This window comes from Sinohyriopsis cumingii, chromosome 2 (assembly GCF_028554795.1).
Source record: "Sinohyriopsis cumingii isolate HCF-2022 chromosome 2, ASM2855479v2, whole genome shotgun sequence".
NCBI classification, from domain to species: domain Eukaryota; kingdom Metazoa; phylum Mollusca; class Bivalvia; order Unionida; family Unionidae; genus Sinohyriopsis; species Sinohyriopsis cumingii.
In genome coordinates, this window is record NC_142962.1 from 92580546 (window position 1) to 92602877 (window position 22332).

Sequence of the window (22332 nt, forward strand, 5' to 3'; positions counted from 1 at the left end):
CTGAACAGATAGTCATATCCACATTGGGTTTGAATAGAAGACCTCTTCTGTTGTCTAGTTGATCCATCTCAGTTGTCATCTTGAAAATCTTTTTATGGAAACTCCTGCCTTGCGGTTAGAGCATTTGCCTTGGATGAAGGAGGTTTTGGCTTTGATCCCCAGCTGAGTCCTACCAAACACTTACAAAAATGGTTCTCACAGCTGCCTTTCTTGGTGCTCAGCATTAAGAGGTTAGTGTTAGAATTGGTTGGCCTAATGTCAGGATAATATGACTGGGTGTGACATCATGCTACATGCCTATGACATGATACCCCAGTGTTAGGCATCACTATAAACTGCCACACTGCAGACATTTTAGTGATTTGACTAAAAAATTGTTAAAGCCACATTAAAAATCCAACTCGCACACACACACACAAACACAAAGGCTTCCTGAGTGGATGCTCATATATGTTTAAGGTTTTCCCTAAAAGACTTCTTACAGTATTAGGTTGAACCTAAATGAAAATGGTTTTTAGCTGACATACAATATGCCCACCAGAGCAGCCATGAAAAACTTGTTATTGTTATTTTTTCTCTTGAACAGAAAGTCATATCAGTATGAGGATTACACAGTTCTAATTGTGTCTAGTAAATGTAATCCTGTATGGTTGCCACAGCTTGAAAATCTTGTATTTACTGGAAAGTCATATCATCATTGGGTTTTCGAAGGAAGACTTCCTATGAAGTCAGGTTCGTCCCAAATGAAAATGGTGCCAGTCTGACACCCAGTATGGACACCATGGCTTTGCAAAAACATGTTATTACTACGCTTGATGAACTGAAAGTCTTTTTAATATGCATTTAATTTTCATCCGAAAACTATTGATTGTATCTGGGATGTTCTAAATAAAAATAGTGTTGATCTGACCTTAAGTATCGCCATCTTTAAAATCTTGTTATCACTACTCCTTCCAAAAGGAAGTCATGGGTTTTTACCAGAAAACTATTTATGATATCTTGATGCAGGGTTTTCATGCTACCAGGATATTGAAAGAAAAGTCAGGAGATTGAATAGGTCTGTTCCCAACTGTGAAAAGGCTTTATGCTTTGCAGGTCAGGGTAAAATGGGGAATTTCCAGCCACAACTTGATGACAGAGAAAATATTTAATTGAGTCGTAATTGAGCTGATTGTGGGTTAAATTTATTGTCTTGCAATCAGTGATCGAAAGAGTAGAATTGCATGCCACAATTATTAAGAAATCCACATCTGAAAGTGAAGAAATTGTGATATAGTTGGAAATCATGCTAGTTGTTAGCCTCTCCACAGCAGAATGTGTATAAGGGTTCATTCTCATGAGCAGTATCAAAAGTATAAAAAAGAAATTGTTTAAAACAGGACACACCAAAAATGTTCATGAATGACAACGCTAAATGTCCAGTAAGTATGGATGAGATGGATTGAGCAATTAGACACTGGTTTGGTTTCAGGACATGGAGGAAATTATTATTCTAAATGAAAATATACAAGTGAAAAGGAGTCAGAGTTTGAATAAACAAAAAGTTTGACAATTATTGTTTGAAAACAATAAAAGGCAGGATCTTGTTGTATGAAAATAATAGTAAACAAATATGGCCCTTGGCAAATGGAGTTTACATCTGGGCAAGTTATTTTTTAAACCAGTTGCCCTGGGCATGTGTCTGAAAAAAATATTGCTTTGAGCACTGGATAGATAGACAGAGACACATACATACAAAAGATAGTAAATATTTAAAAAATTAATGCAGTACAAATAAAATTCTTCTATTTTGATTGATAATTGCACAGTTTTAACAAAAATTCAAGCACCATTGTCTCCAAGGAAGAGTCTACTAACATCAGGCATACTGCACAAAAGCTCAGTTGTAAGTTATATATTTGTCTTATCTCAGTTAATTTTGAAATTACTTGCTTCAAGAAATTTTCTTATCTGTGTTGCAATAGATGACCTAATCAGTTTGTTTGCAAGTAAGTCATTAAATGTCAGAATCAATCTGTTTTCACAAAGAAGTCGGTGATAGGTTTCTGTAAAGACTTTCTTGTTTTTTTAAGTCAGTTAAAAACAAGTTTGACAGAGTAAAAGTCAGATGGTGAAGACTATCATAAATATATATATATATCGTGTTGTTTTTTTTCTTCTTTCAGGGTTTATCCAACATATGACTTTGCCTGCCCGATAGTTGACAGTGTAGAGGGGGTGACTCATGCCCTTAGGACAACAGAATATCATGACAGAGATGATCAGTACTTCTGGATTCTTGATGCCTTGGGTATACTTGTATACTTTCTTGTTTGATAATTGCTTCATACCTTTAATTTCTAACTCTAGTGTGAATATTTCATTTACATTACTCTTAGATGGAATATATGGTCCTGTGATGATCTTCACATGGCCATGTTCCCAGTCTAGCCATCAGTCATATTATTCTCTTTATGGGAGCCATTGTGACTGTGTAGTTAGGGCATTAGACTCCTGACTTGAATAGTACAGGTTTGATTACTACCATCAAATCAGTCTGGATTAGCTATTGTGATCTGTCCTTGGGCAATGGTACTTTATTCTGGCTTGGTGCTCAGCATTAAGAGGTTAGTGTTAGGACTGGTCTGCGTGGTGTCAGGATAATGTGACTGGGTGGGACATATTGCTACCTGTCTGCGGCATGATGCCCCAGTGCTAAATATCACTATAAACTGCCATGGTGCAGACATCATAGTGATATAACTGAAGAATTGTTTAAAGCTACATTAAAAATTCAAATCACACACATCAGTAAGAGTTTCCGCCTCGGATGTGGGAGGTCGTGGGTTTGACTTGCAAAAATGATACTAACAGCTGCCTTGCTTGGCGCTCAGCATCAAAAGGTTAGTGTTAGGACTGGTCGGCATGATGCCCCAGTGCTAGACATCACTATAAACTGCCACACTGCAGACATCACTATAAACTGCCACACTGCAGGCATCATAGTAATCTGAATGAAAAATTGTTAACGATATGTTAAAAACCAAAACACACGCATACACAATTGTACTTTATTCTGCTTGTCTTGGCATGATATAACCTTCAGGGTGTTGATATGCTGTAGAAACCAAATTTTATTTGCACACCATCAGTTAAGTTCTTGGCCAAATACCCTTACCAAACTTTGTGGATGGTTTGCACTAGGGGCAGACACCTAGTGATTTAGTATCACGGTTTAGAGTGACTACTCTGTTTTGGCATGTATAAGATGTACTAATGTATAATATACACCCCATGTTTAAAGTGTGACATAGTCTCCCATTCTGATAGTGTACTGATCATCATTTGTTAAATGACATTTATTCAGTTTACAATAAAGCAGTGTTTGAATGTTTCTCTGGTCTTTCTGGTCTGTACATAGCACATGATCATGACCAATACATTTATTAAGATAGAAAGAAAAAAAAAAGTGGCATAAGTGAAAGTAAATCTTTCTGATTGTATGGTTGGGCCTTAAAAGGGCTACATTAATGTGCACATGAGTTAGGTCTGTTTCATCAGATCCCTAAATTCCTCTTCGTCATTGTCATTTTTTAATAGTTGTCATCATTCTAGGCATTGTGGTCTAATAGATTTTGTCCTTATCTTTGGCCTCACTTTCAGGATGGTTTTGCTTAGTACTGTCCTCCCACAAGACATCACTCAAGCCAGGCCACCTGTTAAAACAACTTTGTTATTGCTATTCCTTGGAGAGTTGCCATGAATCTTCATACACACAAGGAAAAATGAAACTTATTCTGCGCAGACATCTTGAAAATCTTGTTATCATTACTCCTTCTGAATGGCTGGTCATATAGATGGGTGATTTTCACTAAAAGTCTTTTTTTCAGATCTTGATGTATGACTAGTCCTAAACAAGAAGTCATATCAACATGGCATTTTCACCAAAAGACTTCTTAAGATGTCTAGTTGGTCCTTAAAAAATTGTTCCACTTAGATATCCATTATGGTCATCACAGTGGCCATCTTGAAAATCTTGTTATTGCGTCTCCTGAATGAATGGTCATGTCTTTTTGGTGAGTTTCATTTAAAGACTTCTTGTAATGTATAGTTATTACCGAATGAAAATGGTGCCAATCTGATGTCCTGCAGAGCTGCAGATGCAGCCATTTGGAAAATCTGTTCACTTTTCCTCGTGAATGGAAAGTCATATCAGCAGTGGTTTTTCACTAGAAGACTTCTGATGATGTCTGGTCAGTCCTAAATGAAATTATGTCACCCATACATCCAATATGGCCATCACAGCAGCCATCTGGAAAATCTTATAACTACTCCACGTAGATGGATGGTCAAACCCAAATGAGGTTTCACTAAAAGTCCTTTCTTACTGTACAGTTGATCCTAAATAAACATGGTGCAGTGACGATCTGACAACCAATATGGCTACCACAGCAGCCATTTTGAAAATCATTATTGCTTCTCCTCTGAGATGGAAAGTTATATATCAATATTGAGTTTAGCCACATGATATCTTATGATGTCCAGTCAGTACTAAATGAAAATGGTGCCAATCTGACTTCAAGTATTGCCACCATTATATCAACTTGAAAATCTTATTATTCCTGTTTCTTCTTAAGGGAAAGTCTTGTAATATAGAGTTTTCAAAAGAAGACTAATTATGATATCTGGTTGGTCCTGAATGAAAATTGTGCTGATCAGTCCTCATATATGGTCCAGAATAAACACATTTAAAATCTTGTCATGATTTCTTATAATTTGTCATAACATGTTGTTTCCTAAATGAAATTAGTTGTCTTACATTCAGTGACTATTTTGAAAATCTTGTGACTGAAGAATACCATAGATGGTTTAAACAGTCAGTTTTTGAAAAAATAGTCTTATCTTGAATTCCTCTCAAATCTTTTCAAATAGCAGAGGATCAGTCCCTTCAGGAGACTCGTGTATGGATGCTGCACTTTCTGAAGCATGATGGATGATGCATGAATCCAGCTTTGCCCATGCATCAACTATCCAGTTGCACATTTCAGTCAGCTGTGGTTTTGTCATTCTTCCAGATGGTGTAAATGAGTATTGGTTGTCAGCATACCACTCAGTCCAATTTTGTTGTGACTATTGTTTTCATGAGCTGGTAGATGCTGGCATTTGAGGAATGTTATATCAGTGTCATACCACTAGGACTAAAATGGATTGTTAGTCTTTTGCAAGTCCTTGACATTGTATGTCTTGTGGCATTGGAAGGCATCTGGAATGAATATGCATCTTCTAGTGTAACCACCTGACTGTCATCCCCATACTTTGCTTATCCAGTCTTTCATTATTGTTGCATCCACTTGTACCTTCTCCTGGTACCTGATCAGGGTCCCCTTTGGCCACACTGCACTGATTATTTGATTAATTGTGTGGTTAAAAGCTCAAAGGTCATTTTCACAGTAACTTGAAGAAGATGGATGGTTTCTGCAAAATAATTTTTGTTTGAGACCAATTACTGTATCAGAATTCTCGGATTGTTTTTTTTTCTTTAGGATTGCGCAAACCGTATATATATGAGTACAGTCGATTGAACCTTCAGAACACAGTCTTGTCAAAGAGAAGACTTACATGGTTTGTGGACGAGGGATTTGTAGATGGCTGGTGAGTTATTGACACTCCTGTTAGGTATTTCTTTGATCTGATAATCATTTAATGATGACAAGGTACTTTTTTTTTTGTTCCCTTCAGAAATAAGTCACTTGGATACATGTAGAAACATGCTTGCAGGCTTGCAGTAGTTTGAATCAAATAATTATAACTGTGTTTAATACTTTTTTATAATTTATTACAGATTGTACTTGGTGATAATGCTACTGGTGATATTACTGAACAATTTGTAACCAAGAAAATGTTTTTTGTTTTGAATATTCAACTTCAGTTAAGGCTGTTCCATTTAAATATACATGGTACCCAGGAAAGGCACTTTTAAAAAATGTATGTAAGGGTACTCAGATTACCCATAGAGTTCATATCAAAATGATACAAAGTTCTAAATTGCATCTATGAGTGACTACCCCACATTAAAAGTACCTTCCCTGGGTCCCAAGTATATTTTACTGGAACAGCCCTTACAGTATTTACAATTTTTTGAAATTATTTAATTCAAATTTCCACTGCAGATTTTGTACTTGTTATGCAGAACACATTTGAATTGCCTTCAAAAGTGTAATGGAATAAAAAGAAATAATTCTTAAAGTAGAACCTGAAACCAATTAATTAGATTGAGTCAGCTTGATGTAACAAGTTCCATTGCAAATCAGCAGTTATTAAATTATTCAATTACTTTAAGAATTAATGGCAAATCTTTTGTTCTCTGGAAAAACCAAACCTTTGTGCGTTGCTTTTAGTTGTCATTGCCATAAGTCCAGTATTTGCCAGACATGTATGGTGATCAAAGGTTTTGACTGGAACATACTCTGAGCAACCAGACATTGTTCTTTAGATTTCTCAAATCTCATTATATTAACTTTTTTATTTGTTTTTCCATTTAACTGACAAACACATCCCATAATTAAGTAAAATTCAAAGGTCATTGGGCCTAGTTTACAGTTTGGTTCTTTGTGACAGTAAACATTTTGCCACCTCAGCTTAATTGATAGGTGACTGGGTCTGGTTTAAATGTTGTTGCTTTGTTGGATAGTCAAAAGAGATGTCACTGACTAAACTTGTTTTGTCATTATGTTTTCCCAATTGTTTGAACACACTATAGCCCCAAAAAAACTACAAGGGAAAAGAGGCATGATAGCTGATATCCTAGACTTATTGAAAAACTATGATTGAATGTTGCCCTGGGGTTTGTGCTGTAGACATTACATCAGTCCCTCAGACTATATTGTTTGTATTGAGCTGTGTCAGCACACAAGACTTTTAAAACAAAATATGTGACACCTAGGCTCAGATTAAGAAAAAAAAGACATTAGCAGCAGCAACTAACTTTTATTTTCATCTTCCATAACTTGTTTGAGGACCTGATCAAATGAAACTTCACCACCTGTCTTTACTATACATACCTGTTAATTAGATGATATATATTTTCTATGTGGCAAGTCTGCTTCTTTTCAGTTAATAATTGATTTATGAAAACAGTAGAGGGAAATAAAAATATTAATTATTGGGTGAAATTATATAGTATAGTTTCCTGAAAGAATAAATTACTTTTTATAAATAATTATTTTGAGAGGAAACCAGTTAATTATGGAGGAATAGTACTGAGACCTATGCAACACTAAATCCAGAACTGAAAATGACACTTTTTCTGGTGCATTTAATAATTAGGTACATCACTGTTTTGGGAAAAGTTTTCCAGCAAGAGTCATTTAAATTTCAAGATCACATGCCAGTACATGTCCTCTTGTATAGTAGACTCAGATGTATTGTCTTTTATGCATTTTTTCTCTGCTGAATGTTTGAATTGTATTGGTCACTAAGCCATTCAATATCATTGTTCATTTGGGATGTAGATCTCAAAATTAGCAAAGACGTGGACTTGGCTTTTAGCTGTTTAAGTGTTTTGATTGGGGAAAAAAATAAATATAAGGAAAAATAGGTCTTGGGTTAATTCCCCACCAGTGATAATTAAAAAGTTTCAGACATCTCACAACAACAAACGACATAAACTTTTTACTAGTGATTGTAATAGAACTTGAAGTTATTTACATAAATGCACAGAACTTGGTAAAAACATCTAAAAAATGGGGAATTTTTTCAGGGCTGTTCCAGTAAAATATACTTGGGACCCAAGTTAGACACTATTAATGTTGGGTAGTCACCAATAGATACAGTTTAGAACTTGTTCATATGAACTCTCTGAGTAATCAGAGTACCCTTGCATATATTTTTTTTAAAGTTCCATCCCTGGGTACTATGTATGTTTAAATGGAACTGTCCTTGGTTGTTCTGAGGCACAGCATCATATTTGTTCCAACTGGAAACATCTCTATGCTAGGATACTTTCTGTTGAAGTTGGTAACATTTTCATGGCATTTTTTCAGAAGTCACTTGTGGTCTTTTCTGGTTTAAAGCCCAAACATTTGGTTTCAAGTTTTTGAATTTATTTCTTAAACACTTAGTTTTAAAGTTTCAGATTACTCACCACAACATAGTGGCCACTATGGCTGGAGTACATAATCTTTATTGTGTAAAGACATTTATATACGCTTAGTTTTAAAGTTTCAGATTAATCACCACAACATAGTGGCTACTATGGCTGGAGTACATGGCCTTTATTGTGTAAAGACATTCTTATATCTGGAGTACATGACCTTTATTGTGTAAAAACATTCTTATATTGTTACCTATTTATAATTGCAATAATGACAAATATTTACTCCTATCAGTTAGAATCAGTTATAATGTATAATTTCTGCTGTACTCATTTAAAGTCATATTGTGTCATATGGTCAAAATACATGCTGCAAGAACCAAAATGGACACATGCACCTTAACAGCACATAATAGCATGCATATATTAGTGATTGTTAATTCTCAAGGAAGATTTTTTGTTTTAGGGATGATCCACGTTTTCCAACTGTTCGTGGTATCTTGAGAAGAGGTCTAACTGTAGAAGGAATGAAGCAGTTCATTGTTGCCCAGGTAAATTCTATTAATTAGGATATTTTCTTTGAGTTTTGAAGAAAGAACGATCAAGAGTTTTTAAATGTTAGTTAAAGTCTTTACATTATTCCATTTGTTTTGTTGTGTGACATTAATTTGCATTTTCATCCTTCAGTTCTTTGTCATTTATGTCCTTTTTGGAAAATATTTGGTATGGTCATGCAGCATTTCTTGTTCTTACGACTAAAAACAACGATCACATTATGTAACTACAAATTTAGAACTGGCGAACAAAAATGGTTAACTGCTGACCCTCCTTTAGACTTTCAGAATCATAATGTGCCAACATAAGAAAATGACATTCACCATTTCATAATTGCACATATTTACTCTAATTTATGCTTAAAACATTAGCCAGATACAATTTAGATTCCACAACATAATATGTTTTTAGCTCCCCTTTATAATGTAGAGAAGCCTAGTGGTTAGAGTCTCCACCTTGGATGTGGGAAGTTGTGTGTTTGAACCCCGGCTGACTCATACCAAAGACTTATAAAAATGGTAATAACATCTACCTCGCTAGGCAGTCAGCATTAAGAGGTTAGTGTTAGGACTGGTTAGCCTGGTGTCTCGATAATGTGACTAGACATCACTATAAACTGACACACTGCAGACACACGCACACATAAAGCAGAAGAGAGCTGTTGTGCAACCCCCTGTATTGGCATTGGTTCCATGCAGATACAAGCATATATATATACACATCCAAACTGAAATCTCAGTCATACATGTTTAATCCTAGGTATGAGTGAACAATCTGAACTAGGTCTCATAGCATCTGCCCTGGGCTTTGTGGTTTAATGCCATTTTTCAGCACATGATAGGCTATGCATTGGCAGCCAGTATATTTAAGACCTGTTTTCCCCTATGGATTCTCCATTTTTTATACGTATGAGGCCTGAAAAATGTTGACTGTGATCATTCAAGCAAGGCTACAGAGAACAGCTGAATTGGCAAATAATTACATGTTTTAGTGTTTCTTTCCACATGTAAATTCTCTTTTCTTAAAACAAATTATTTGATTAGTATCATAGAAGTCCTTACTTGATAAATGTCGAAGAAGTGCTTATTCAGTGGTTCTCCGTCAAGCTGGTAAAACTTGTGCAGGCATGGAAGAGAAGCAATTGTTTTTCAGAATGGCATACCAGTGTGGTGTGCAAGAAAATTTGGAAGAAGTCAAAGAGTCAGGTGCTAGCCATAACTTTCTAACAATTTATATAGATATTTGGCTGTTTATAGAATGGTCTAACAAAAGGAGATCATTCTGTTTGTTCACTGTGGTGTGTGCAAATCGGATTTTTTTGTTACACTTGGTAGAAGTGATGTATAAAGACATGTTGAGTGCAGATCCCACCAAGAATGGGCCGAAATAAAAGCCACAAATAAGTTTCTCCCCACATTTTGTAAAGCATTTTGGATGGTGATAAAATGCACAATTTTGGGCTGAAGTGATGATTGGTGAGCACATGGCTAAGTTAAACTTGCCATTCAACACAGCTGATTCATTAAGCCAGGATTTAAAGAATGTTTCTAAACAGCTAAATCACAGCAGAAAAGGTAATCTATTTAAGAATATAGGTAGAAAAGATAGAGTGGTACTGGTTTTATTTATTTTCTTGGTACAAGAAACATATAATTATGTATTTTGTCATTGTCACTAAAGACAATAAATGTATTCTGGATAAAGTTTGTTATTTTTGAACTGTTAGCTTTATATCTGTACTACTGACAGCTGTCAAGAACTATGGACAGACAGCTTTTGGACTACTGTTGGATCCAGGAAAAGGTCATTGGGTCTGATATTTAGTGGAGGGGGAACCTGTGTAGACCCCAGGGAGAACATCTGACACATGGGAAGCTCCTGGCAAGCTTTCTCACATAACTCACTTAGTTAAGACTTAAACTCACAGACAGGGGTGAGATGTATGAGTGATCTGTAAAGGTTAAAGTCCTAGACCACTCACCCACCAGGGGTGCCAAGTTAAGTTTATTTGTTTAGTTGGGTGTTTTGCAGCAAGTATACCTACTGTTCTATGTAAAGTAATGAAAGTTAGTGAGATGAGTACATCCTTGTCACAAAAATTAACTGTGACCCATATTTTGTGTGACAATGGTTAAAATTTGTACTTTTCTGTTTCTCATGCTCTATTCAAGCTAGAATCATCAAACTAGACAATTGTTTGCATCTGTTGGTAACACAACCTTAAAACAACACATGGTCACTGATCTACAATTAATGTTTTACTTGTTTAAGATGTTTTGATTAGCTCATGACCATGTATGTTATTTTTCATGTTGTATATGTACTGCTTAACCTAGATTCATTAAACTTGGAGACAGGATTTATCTTGATGAGTACTATATTTTCATCACAAAAGTAAGTAACAACGACTCATATTTCAGACTGAACTGGTATTGCTTATATTTTGTGTTTTAAGTTTATTTCTCAAGCTCTGTTGATGCAAGAAATTAGATATTCAGTACTGGTGTTAGAACCTTTCCTAGAGCCTTTGAGTAATGATGTCAAGTGCATAAATGTTGTACCATTTTCCTTCACAGGGATCCTCAAAGTCTGTGGTGGTGATGGAGTGGGACAAAATCTGGGCTGTTAATAAGAAGGTAGTGTTCAGCTATAAGACATACTTGACATATTCTGACACAATTTACTATGCCAAATTATGCCGATCACTTCATAGAACAATTTGAAAAGTCTTGTTCATCATAAATGAAAGTGGTGCACATTAGTCATCCAGTATGGTCACATTGGCAGCCATCTTAAAAAACCATGTGATGTTAATGCTCCTGTATGGATGGTGATATCTGTATGAGGTTTTCACTAAAAGACTTATGTGTGGTGGTCCTAAATGAAAATGGTGCAGATCTGATATCCAATATAGTTGCCATTGAGGCCATCTTGAAAATCTTTAGTTATTGCTCTCTTGAGGTGGCGTCATAAAATTACTGATCAGATGTTCTTATCAGCATGGGGTTTGCACTAAAATACTTTCTGATGTTGCTCCTAAATGAAAATGGTACCCTTCAGACATTCAGTATGGCCACAGTGACATCCATGTTATAAATCTTGTTATTGCTTATTTTCCAAAACAGATTATTAACATGGTGTTTTCACTTAAGCATTTCTTATGATGTCTTATTTATCCTAATTGAAAAGGTGCCCATTGGACATGCCCATGAACATCATCCATTATCTTGAAAATCTTATCACTATTGATCCTTAACAGATGGTTGTATTGACATAGGGTTTTCATTAAAAGAATTCATATAACGTATAGTTGGTCCCAAGTGAAAATGATACTAATCAGACAGACTGTATGGCCACTATGGTGGTTATCTTGAAAATCTTGCTTTTGCATCATTCCAAATTGATAATCTGATTTACATGGGCTTTGATATAAAAGACTTTTGGTGTCTACTAGGTACTAAATGAAAATGGTGCCAATCAGACTTCGGCATGGCTACCTAGTCTTTTTATTGCTGTTTCTTCTAAATGGACAGGCATAGCTATATGGGCTTTTCACCAGAAGATCTTTTATCATATCTGGTTGGGACTAAATGAAAATTATGCTGACATCCACTATGGACAGCATGGTGGCCATCCTGAAAATCTTATTATGGCTGCATGTCCTGAATGGAAAGTTGTGAATGGAAAGTGGCATATGGTTTTAACCAAAATAAATTTGCATTGATATATAGTTGGACATAAATTAAAATGGTGCTGATAAGACTTGATGGTTGTTGTGGCCAGTTTGAATATTCTAGTATTGCTGTCCCATTTTAAGGGATGGTCATACAGCATTAACTTAAAAACCTTAAAGATCCATGCATGGCAAAAGATATGGGGCATCATTAGGTGGCAGATTTGCACAACACACATTTCTGGGTGATTAAGAAATAAACCTAAACTCCTTGATCACCACTTTCAACACGGCAGTAGTAGGAACAGCCAGTGAGATCCTAGGAAAATATCATAGGATAAAGAAGTCCTGGATCACAGCAGATGTCCTCAACCTCTTTGATGTGAGGAGAAAACTGAAGAGGAAGTGGGGAGACCACGAAGGTGCAGAAAAATACAGGGAGATTAACAACAGGATTAAGAAGAGCTTAAAGAGAGGAAAGGAAAGCTGATTACTTTACTGGGTTTATATCAGAATGGTTTGGATTACAAATTATAGCATGGTTTTGAAAGAAAAGACAAAAAAATCTTTTAACACTGAGGTTAATGAAGAGTATGGACAGACATTTGAACATGTCCTTGGATGTCTGAGTGATCATTATTTCAAACTTTTTTCAAGGTGGACCAAAACAAAATTGCTGTATTTCAAAACAGCTATTTATCTTATACCTCTTTTCAATTCATCATTTGAATTCTCTCATGAAAAAAACCCACAATTCATCCTGTTTTATAATGATTGTGTGGACCTAGTAGTTCAGCATGGGAGCACATCCCCCAACCATTGCACAACTGTACACTCCTATGATAATGTTAAAATATTATATCATACTGGTCCATACTGTTGATGATGTGCTTGCAAAAGAGGTATCAGTTGTACAAAATAGATGTCTCCTTTTCATGCATTGTAGAGGGAGATGATGTTGGTTGCAGAGCAGCACATCATCGACTATTTAGTGCCAAGGCAGTGGGAGTAAAGTCCCTTGGCCCATTAAATACCATGGAAGCTGAGCATGCCTGCTCATGGTAGGATTATAACCTGTCACCTATGGATCATGAGTCTTGGACTCATATCACTGAGCTACAGATTGTATTGAATCTGTTTTTGGTTCTTCAATTGTTCAGCTTACATTTCCCCATATGTTTCATGTTAATATGTATACCGAATTAAATAAAGTCATGGAGTGCTTGAGAAAGGCAGAGTTAGGGTAAAACAATTTTGGAGACTCCAACACAAAAAGGAGATTGAATCTGCATCTTTATTTAGATGAGCTCTCAGATGATTCTGATTAACAGTATTCTATGTTAGCATTCAGCTTGATAGAATAATCAGACTTGCATTTTTTAAATGACTGACTGGGGATGTTTCAGGCATACTGTCCAATTTTTCAGCCTAATATGTTTAGTTTTGAGGGCCTCACTACCTGTTAAAATGTTGGCAATATTAAGCATGTTGCATATTTTTTCTGTGTTTTTTCTAATTGATTAAAAGCTCTGTCTTGTTCAGTGGTTTGATTTATGGCATCTTTTACTCCATACTGTCTGTTATTTTTCAGGTGATTGACCCAGTAGTGCCCAGATACACAGCTCTTCAGAAGGCTAACATTGTTCCTGTCCATGTGAAAGGGGCCACAGACAGTCACCAACAAGTTCCCAAGCACCCTAAGGTACTTCTAGGTTACCTCAGCTAGATGTAAGGTCTAACGAAGTTGTGACCTGGCTCTGCATCAGCTGTGTATTGTTCATATGTGTAGTAGATTAAATGCCTTACGGATCTGTCAGCCTGTGCTTTTTTAGTTTTTTTTAAATGTATTTTTTTAAGTACAGGGAACCAATTTTGCACCACATTTTACAGGGAGCATTATGGTTTAATGCATATCTGGATAGACTGCAATGTCTGTCTCTTCTTTCATCCATCAGAAACACTGTTAGCATTTGCATTTTTAGGTCATTTTGTTGGACATTCGTTGAGGCATGTGGTTTGGTATTTAGATGTATCATGTACAGTACTATACCTTACAGTGACATTAGGTCATTGTTTTCCTATATTTCACAATTCAGTAATAGTCTGCATTGACCTTTTAACTTTTGTTTGTTTTCTCAGGTGCTGTGACCTTTATTTCTTGGTCAGTAATATATGCTTACTTTTACACTATGATCAGTTTGTCTAGGTTATTGTGTGTGTTAAGGGAATTTTCTTAGACACTATTGCTTGTAGAGTTACATAACTTGGTATTTAGATGATTTTTGTGGAGTACTACAGTTTTCTGTGAAAATTAGGTCCCTGTGACCTTTATTTCAAGTGTCAGTGAATTTAATTAACTTTTGTACATTTTTATTTAGCTCATTTTATCAGTCACCATTGCTAATGGAATTGTTTGTAAATGCATCATGATAATCATATTCAGGCTCCACTTCCAGTATCTTTGTACCACCAGACTTACACAGGGCTTGCAGATGGACATGATTTGTACCAACACTGGGCCACTGTGACCATCATTCTAGGATTTATTTAGAATTGCTTAATTATTGTGTCCATCCATTTTGACCTGGCTAAAATCTATACTGCTGTGTCAATTGACATCATATTTTCACTGATTACAGTTGTGTAAAGGCTAAAATTTCAATACCTTTTCACCATTTGTTACCAAACTTACCATGACCTCTCTTTTTATGATTTTTTTTTAAAAATATTGCATGAAGATGTGTCTGTGCTTAGATATCCATGCACTTGAACTGCTGCAACCAAATTATTGTTACAGGTGCATCTTTTGATTGAACAATGTCACACACCTAAACTGTGTTACTGACTTTTTTCTCATAATATATTTACTGAAAACTCTTTGAAAGAGACATGTACTTAATAATGTTAAAGTTGGTTTCTTCTCACCAGTAATTCTAGTATCTTCAAGCTTAGCAAAGTCTGAAACCCAAAAATGGGTGGGTGGGTGGTGTACAGACCTAAGTATAATTGGTTTTAAAGATTATACAGTTTGTACAGGTCTTTTGTTTCTCAAAACATACTGAGCTCAGTTGAAGAACAAAATGTTTAAAATAAAAAACAAAAACTGAATTTTTATTAAATCATGCAAAATATTGGGACATCAGCTAACTATATTTCTTTCAGGATTTTACATTTGTTACTTTTATCTTTTATTTTATATACATTATTTTAGCATTTTTACATACTTGCGTTATAGTTTTTATATTGTTCACATTTATTTGGAAGCATTTATCTTCCCATATGTATGAGAAATTCAGTTTTATATTTTTCTTAACTTTAGTTGGCATCATATAGACACTATTGCATTGAGGTGCTGTAAAATGTTTGTGAACCTTATTGCTAATGTCTGTAGCCATGTTGTAATAGGTGGCTTTATGTCTTGCAGAATGAAAATATTGGAATGAAGACAATCTGGATGTCGGATCTGGTGTATATTGATGGTGCAGATGCCGATGTATTGTCAGAAAATGAGATTGTTACTCTCATCAACTGGGGAAACCTCAGAATCCTCAAAATAACGAGGTATGAATATCCAGCAAGTCACTCATCATTTAGGTTCAAAAAGCTTATAGTATATGAATAATCCATTAACTATTTTACATTTATAGAGGTCATTTGAATTTTCATGTAAACATTGCATTTTGAAAACGTGTGGAAATCTATTTTGAGACCAGTTAGTCAATTTTATTGAAAACCATGGGTGGTGTACTTGTACTGCTGTGCTTCTTTTTCAGAGATGAGTGTAAGGTGGTATCCATTGATGCTGAGCTGAATCTTGAGAATACTGTAAGTATTGTGAATGATAGTTTGTCACCTTGTTGGTAAACTCTACATACAGTGTTAGAAGTTTAATATTTTTGATATGTCAACACATTAACAATTCACTTTATGTAAATCTGATTGGTCTAGTAAGCCCATGATATTCTTGCACAGTATTCTGATTGGCTGTGACTGTGAGATTTGTCTTTGCTCTGCTTTCTGGAATCTTTTTTTCTCAGTATCACTATCAACTTGGTGGCCATCTTTGCAATCAATAGCCCAGTGGGCATTGGGGAAAAAGGTTTTCTCAGTCAGAATATGGCCAGTTTGGGGGCTTGTTAAAAATAAAATTATGAGTTATGGTCAATGGATAAAGGGCTGGGAGGTCCAAACCTTTTACTCAGACCCCACCCCATAATGAGCATAGTTTAAATCTTATCCTGTGAGACACTGCTCCAGTGGTTAGAGCATCTGCCCCAGATGCAGGAGGTCATGGGTTCGAACCCTGGCCAAGTCATACCAAAGACATCTAAAAATGGTACTAACAGATGCCTTGCTAGTTGCTCAGCATTAAGAGATTAGTGTTAGGACTGGTTGGTCAGGTGTCAGAATAATGTGACTGGGTGGGACATCATGCTACATGTCTGCGGCATGATGCCTCAGTGCTAGACATCACTTTAAACTGCCACACTGCAGACATCTTAATGATATGACTGGAAAATTGTTAAAGTTACATTAAAAATCTAAATCACTCACACACACACTCTTCCTGTGAGAGGAAATAAAGTAACCTATCTTTTGAAAGGAACTTTGTCAAATGTCTGTCTCCCAGCTGCTAATGTGGGTATGTGAGAAAGCTTGCCAGTAGCTTCTTGTGGGTTGGTGGTTCTTTCCGGGGGTTCTTCCTCCAGCATTAATACTGGCCACCATGTATAGCCTATCATGTGCTGAAAAATGGCATTAAACCCTACAACAACAACAACAACTACAACTGTCTCCCAGCTGACAGAAAGTTATGTAATCACAGCCTTCTACCAAATCAAATAATGTTCATGTCCAGAGAAATATCCAATGAGTTAATAACTACAGCCAAGTAAATGCCAATCAGCACCAGCAAATTTCCTCAATTCTTAGCAACACATCTAGCACATTTTCTGCATCCAGTAATACTTCCCTTCAGAGAAATATCCAAGAACTGGACTGCTGTTTCTTCTGCCAAATCGATTGTCCATGCTGGAAACTTTTCAGTGAAAATGTTCATACAAATTCATTTATATGGTGCTACAGTTACTTACAACTAACCTAATCAAGTTGTTATCTTGAGGGTTAATGTTATTTTCAACTCAAAATGGGCCATACTTGGTGGCCAGTAAAACTGGTGGAAGAACCCTGGGAAAACCCCCAGAAAGAACCATTCACCCACAGGAAGCTACTGGCAAGCTTTCTTATGTACCCACATTGGCCAAACCCAAGACTTGAACCCACAAAGACATAGGTGAGATGGTATTGATCCATAATGGTGAGTGTTTCTAGAGCACTTGACCACTCAGGGCCCTCAATCTAACCAAGTGAACGATGTAAAAACACATAGGAATTTCTAGTGTCAGTCTAGTTTTTAAAACTTATTCTGTTGATGACATTTGTTCTATTGGTCAGATGGACAGTTGATCTTATAACTGTTTTTTTAAAATTGTATATCTAAACAATGTTATCATACTATCGAATGCTGTTTCAACTCGTATCTGGGACTATGTTTTCATGCACAAGAATTGAAGTGTGCAGTGTCTGAGCCAGAATGAAATGCAGAAAAAGACGTTTACTACTTTTTCCTTCCACTCAAAGTAAAACCCTTGTTAAACAGAATCTTATAACGGTAATGATTTAATACTGAATTTATGAGACTCACTGATTAGATTCCAGCTTTTGCTCTCCAAGGCTTGCAAAAGCTGGAAATTATTTGACGAGTTTCATAAATATTAAATCATTACCCACTTAAGATTCTCTTTGTATATTCTCGTTTATAAGTCTAGTACAACTGCAAACTGCGCAGACACAATCTTGATAAAACCCAATGCATATCTACAAACTATTACACCTTCTAAACTACTTATTGGAAGTTATCATTATACTTATAGGTTACTGCATTTGTGTGGGAAAATATGAATGAGTTTTTCGGGTGTAAATACTGCACGACCTTGGGAGTGCAAAATATCCATCCGACAAAACGAGTTCATATTTTCCCAAACAAATGCAGTAATCTTTTTATTATATGCTCATTTTCTTATTCTACCTAATGCTTGATTATATTAACAAAATACACTACAAGAAACAAAGTAACTGAATGTATGCCCTATTCCAAACTAAATACACAAGTGCAGATTCATCATTACACAACAACATTACTGTGCACATAACTCCGCCCAGATAAATTTGAACTTAGTTGCACTCTCGACATAACATTCAAAAGAAAATGGCGTGTCTAGTTAAAATTGAAATTTGGAGTCATATTGTGAATGAATGCACATTACAACAACTTTTCCATTTGATCTGGAATGAATAGATTTTGGTATTTTTTTTTCGATTCTACGAAATTTCATGATTATGAACTAGATTTATATGTGACAATTCCACATGAAATACATCAGATTGAAGAGGCAAGGGAGAAGCGTGTTGACCTGCTTATTTGTTTCTGTTTCTGTCATTGAATGTTTTAAATCATAATGTGGGGAAATTATGAAGTCTTTCAATTGCAATTATCAAATAGAAGCTATGGAATTTAATGCTTATTTCATTTTGAGTGCAGTAAGGAGGATGTAATTGCATTTATGTTCGAAATTACAGTACAATTTTGAAATGTATAATCAAGATGACATAGCTCATGTAATTCGGATTTGCAGAACTAAGAAAGTACAGATGTAAAACTAAGTATCTTTTTTTGCCATTTTTATTACCAGCTAAAGAAGACAGTTTATGCCTTTTCACTTGTATGTTATTTGTAAGGACCCTTTCTTGCGTCTACTGTACAGCTAGCCTTAATCCGAAACATTGCAGTGTTTCCCTTTACGCACATTTGTGCATCTTGGATGCACGCTGGAGAAAATTGATGCACACATTTTGTTGCCGTGCATTTTTTTGATGCAAAGGATTTGCATAATTGGATCAGGATTTATTTAATATCCAATGCATTGGAAGAAGGGTTGCATCGTGTATACTTCGAGCATAGGCATTGACTGGTTACCTGCTTGTTTACTCCCTGTGTTGCGCTCCTCTATTCGTATAGCAGAGTGCAATGCAGGGAACATATGAAATAAGGAACCAGACTAGCAATGTTATGACAGAGTAGCTTCCCCTAATCTTGCAAGCTCTCACGCGATTTCCACTGAGTCCAGCAAGATGTCATCTTGATGTTTAACCGCAATGCTTGTTGCACTAGAAAGTGATCTCCAGTTTGAAACATTGTGCACTAAAAATCATTAGCGAAGAAAGTGAAAGAAGCAGAACACAAAAGAGTAACTGTGGATCTAACTTACAATGAAAAATGGAGAAAATAATTCCCTTGACTGGAATACGGCACATTAGGATTACCGGTGTGACTTCTGTTCGCGTGATTGCAAAGACGGCAGAAGTAATCCTTTCCTGACAGGGTTTAAGAATTTTTACAAATCTGCCCTTGTTCACCACAAGATATCCTGAGAACACATTATAACCCAACACATTATTTCACAACAAAGAAATCGGTAAACTTGCTGAGACAAGTGCGTTTATTTGGATTACACAGTCTGGGGGTCATTGCAGATTTTGTTGGTTTTTAACTTTGCTGCAATAAAAGAAAGATCTTAAAGTTCAAGTGTAACTTATTAGAAACAAGATGAATCATTATCCTCCTTGATTTTCTGATAAATTTGTTCTAGGACGAAGTACAATGAAACTAATGATAGTACACATTTTATGACAGGCAGTAAATTAACTGCCATTTGGTTAAAAAGATTTATTAGGCTTTTTGTATTGACTTGTATGTAATGTGTTAGTGTATAATATTGTTTCAAAAAGATTATAAGGAGACTGTTAAAAGTACGACTTTAGAAGAAAAATGAACCAATAAAATTATTCTTTGAAAGGACAATGCATTTGTTTGTTAATTGTACATGTTGGTTTATTTGTGTGTTGTGCAAGTTGCAGTATCCTATTTCAAGCTGAAAAAGTACAAGTCAGATGAAAATTTGTCAGTACATTTTTGACCTACACATGTATTTTATTTGACCCCCAGTTCTGACACCAAGGTTTTTTTTTACCCTCAGTTTTAAACCCCAGTGGGATACACTGACATTGTATCAAAAAGTTAATGCAGTACGTGCCAAAGCAGCTGGTATGTGGGAGTCAATGAAACATCTGCACACCTGCCAACTATTACAATTTTGCTGTATGTCATACAAAAATTATCCTTAAAATACTGACTTAAGGCATACTAGCAAAAGCTATGGAAAAATGATTGTTGCTGAAAAATCCAGATAATTGGTTCATCCATGTTGTATTTCAATCTGGGTTTCATCTTAGATTTAGTGAAATTAGTCAGGGAACCAGACTAACTTTACAGCAGCACCCCAGATACTTGAAACTGCACCTATTTGTTCATGTGAAGCGTCTGCATGATCAAACTGTTGATTATAGAATTTTTTTAAATGGCATCTAGAAAGCAATGCATTAAGATGAAAGGGAAAATAAGCTTCAAGAAAAGTGTTAATAATCAACACAGAAGAATAAAATGGAGTATTTAGATTCTTGTGAATAAAAGCTGAAAAGGACACAATTACGCTTATTGGACATCACATGCCAATTTAAGTAAGTCTCGTGGCTGAAAATATGAATGCTGTCATCATGTGAAATGGAAATGAATTTCCAAGAATTATGTAAAGTTGAGAGGTAGCAAAAAGCCATTGAGCTGCATAGGGCTTGGAACTAGAGTTTGTGCAACTGTACTAGTGGTAAATAAAGTACGTGTACTTTACAAACTTTTCAGTTGAACATAATGTTTATCGTCGATACGTCAAACTTTTAATTACATTTTCCAGCTTTACAATAGCAGTTATTGATATTTTCTTACACCTTACTGAAAACTGGTCAATCTTATGGAAAAAAAATCAGCTGCCTTACTGAGACGAACTGGTCAGGGTTGGTACATAGCTGCCAACCCTCACGAATTTGGTGTGAATTTCATGACTTTTTCAGCGATTCACAGATTCACGCTGCAGGCCAAAAATTCACGAATTCTTCAATTCTCAATTATTTTAAATATTTAATAAAATAACCGATTTCCCGTTAAACACTAGTCATGATATTCGCAGTTGCCAAAACGATCCGGTATTGCTGGTCGCGATATTAGTAGAACTACAGCCAAGTAGTACAGTGGGCCTGGTAGCAAGCATTTTAGCCTATTTTATTTTATATGTATAAGAGTAGTTTTACAAATGCTTTTGAGAGAAACTGGGACCTAACTGGAATTTTGCTCCGCGCATGCGTCACCAGCACTGATTTGAGTTACTGTTCAGCATCGCATGTAAGATCTTGAAAATGTCTTAACCACCAAGGAAAAATAAATGTATTGCTCAAAAAGTGAAGTTTAATTTGGAATATATCAAAAATTGGCCGTACATTCTGCCATTAAACATTGATATACGTCATGGTTTTTGCACTCGGTGTGTCCCAAAGACACAGTCACAGAGACGATGTGAGGAAGCATATCGGTCGCAAAAAACCTGTAGAAGTTGGGGAAATTAAGAATTCGCAGATTTCGGCTCTGGAATATTTTAAGCCACCGGCAGAAGACCTGCAAGCTACCAATGCTGAAGCATTATTTGTGCGTTTTCTTGTTGAACACAATCTACCTTTATCAGCTGGAGACTATGCTAAACATTTGTTCTGACAAATATTCCCGGACTTGAACATTGCTTCCAAACTTTCCTGTGTAAGAATCAAAAGTGCTGCAGCTCCTGTGTATTCCTCACAGCAACAGTGATAGCAAAGAGTATTTTCTCTAGTGAGGAAAAATAAGATAGACTTTAGGGCCTCCTTAGCTGCAGAAAATTTGTCAGCAATTTTAGTCGCCAAGATCAACCAGCAGGCAAGAAGTATGAACTGTTTAGAAAACAAATTTACGATCAAGCTTTTAAGGAAGTTCAAGTCTGCCATAGTATCATGTCTTGATAAATAAATATTTCTGCATTTATGTAGTGTTTTA

At 35.8% G+C, this 22332-nt stretch overlaps 1 protein-coding gene across 3 annotated transcripts in view; it reads left to right on the plus strand.

Moving 5' to 3' along the window:
* Window positions 1-22332, plus strand: part of LOC149805371 (bifunctional glutamate/proline--tRNA ligase-like) — a 128938-nt gene that overhangs the window by 23603 nt on the left and 83003 nt on the right. For all 3 annotated transcript variants that reach the window (XM_089949767.1, XM_089949769.1, XM_089949768.1), the window contains exons 10-16: window positions 2166-2290; window positions 5523-5631; window positions 8538-8622; window positions 11203-11262; window positions 13891-14001; window positions 15724-15860; window positions 16073-16124. In XM_089949767.1, coding sequence (XP_089805893.1) covers window positions 2166-2290; window positions 5523-5631; window positions 8538-8622; window positions 11203-11262; window positions 13891-14001; window positions 15724-15860; window positions 16073-16124 — 679 coding nt within the window. The remainder of the gene's footprint in view (window positions 1-2165; window positions 2291-5522; window positions 5632-8537; window positions 8623-11202; window positions 11263-13890; window positions 14002-15723; window positions 15861-16072; window positions 16125-22332) is intronic.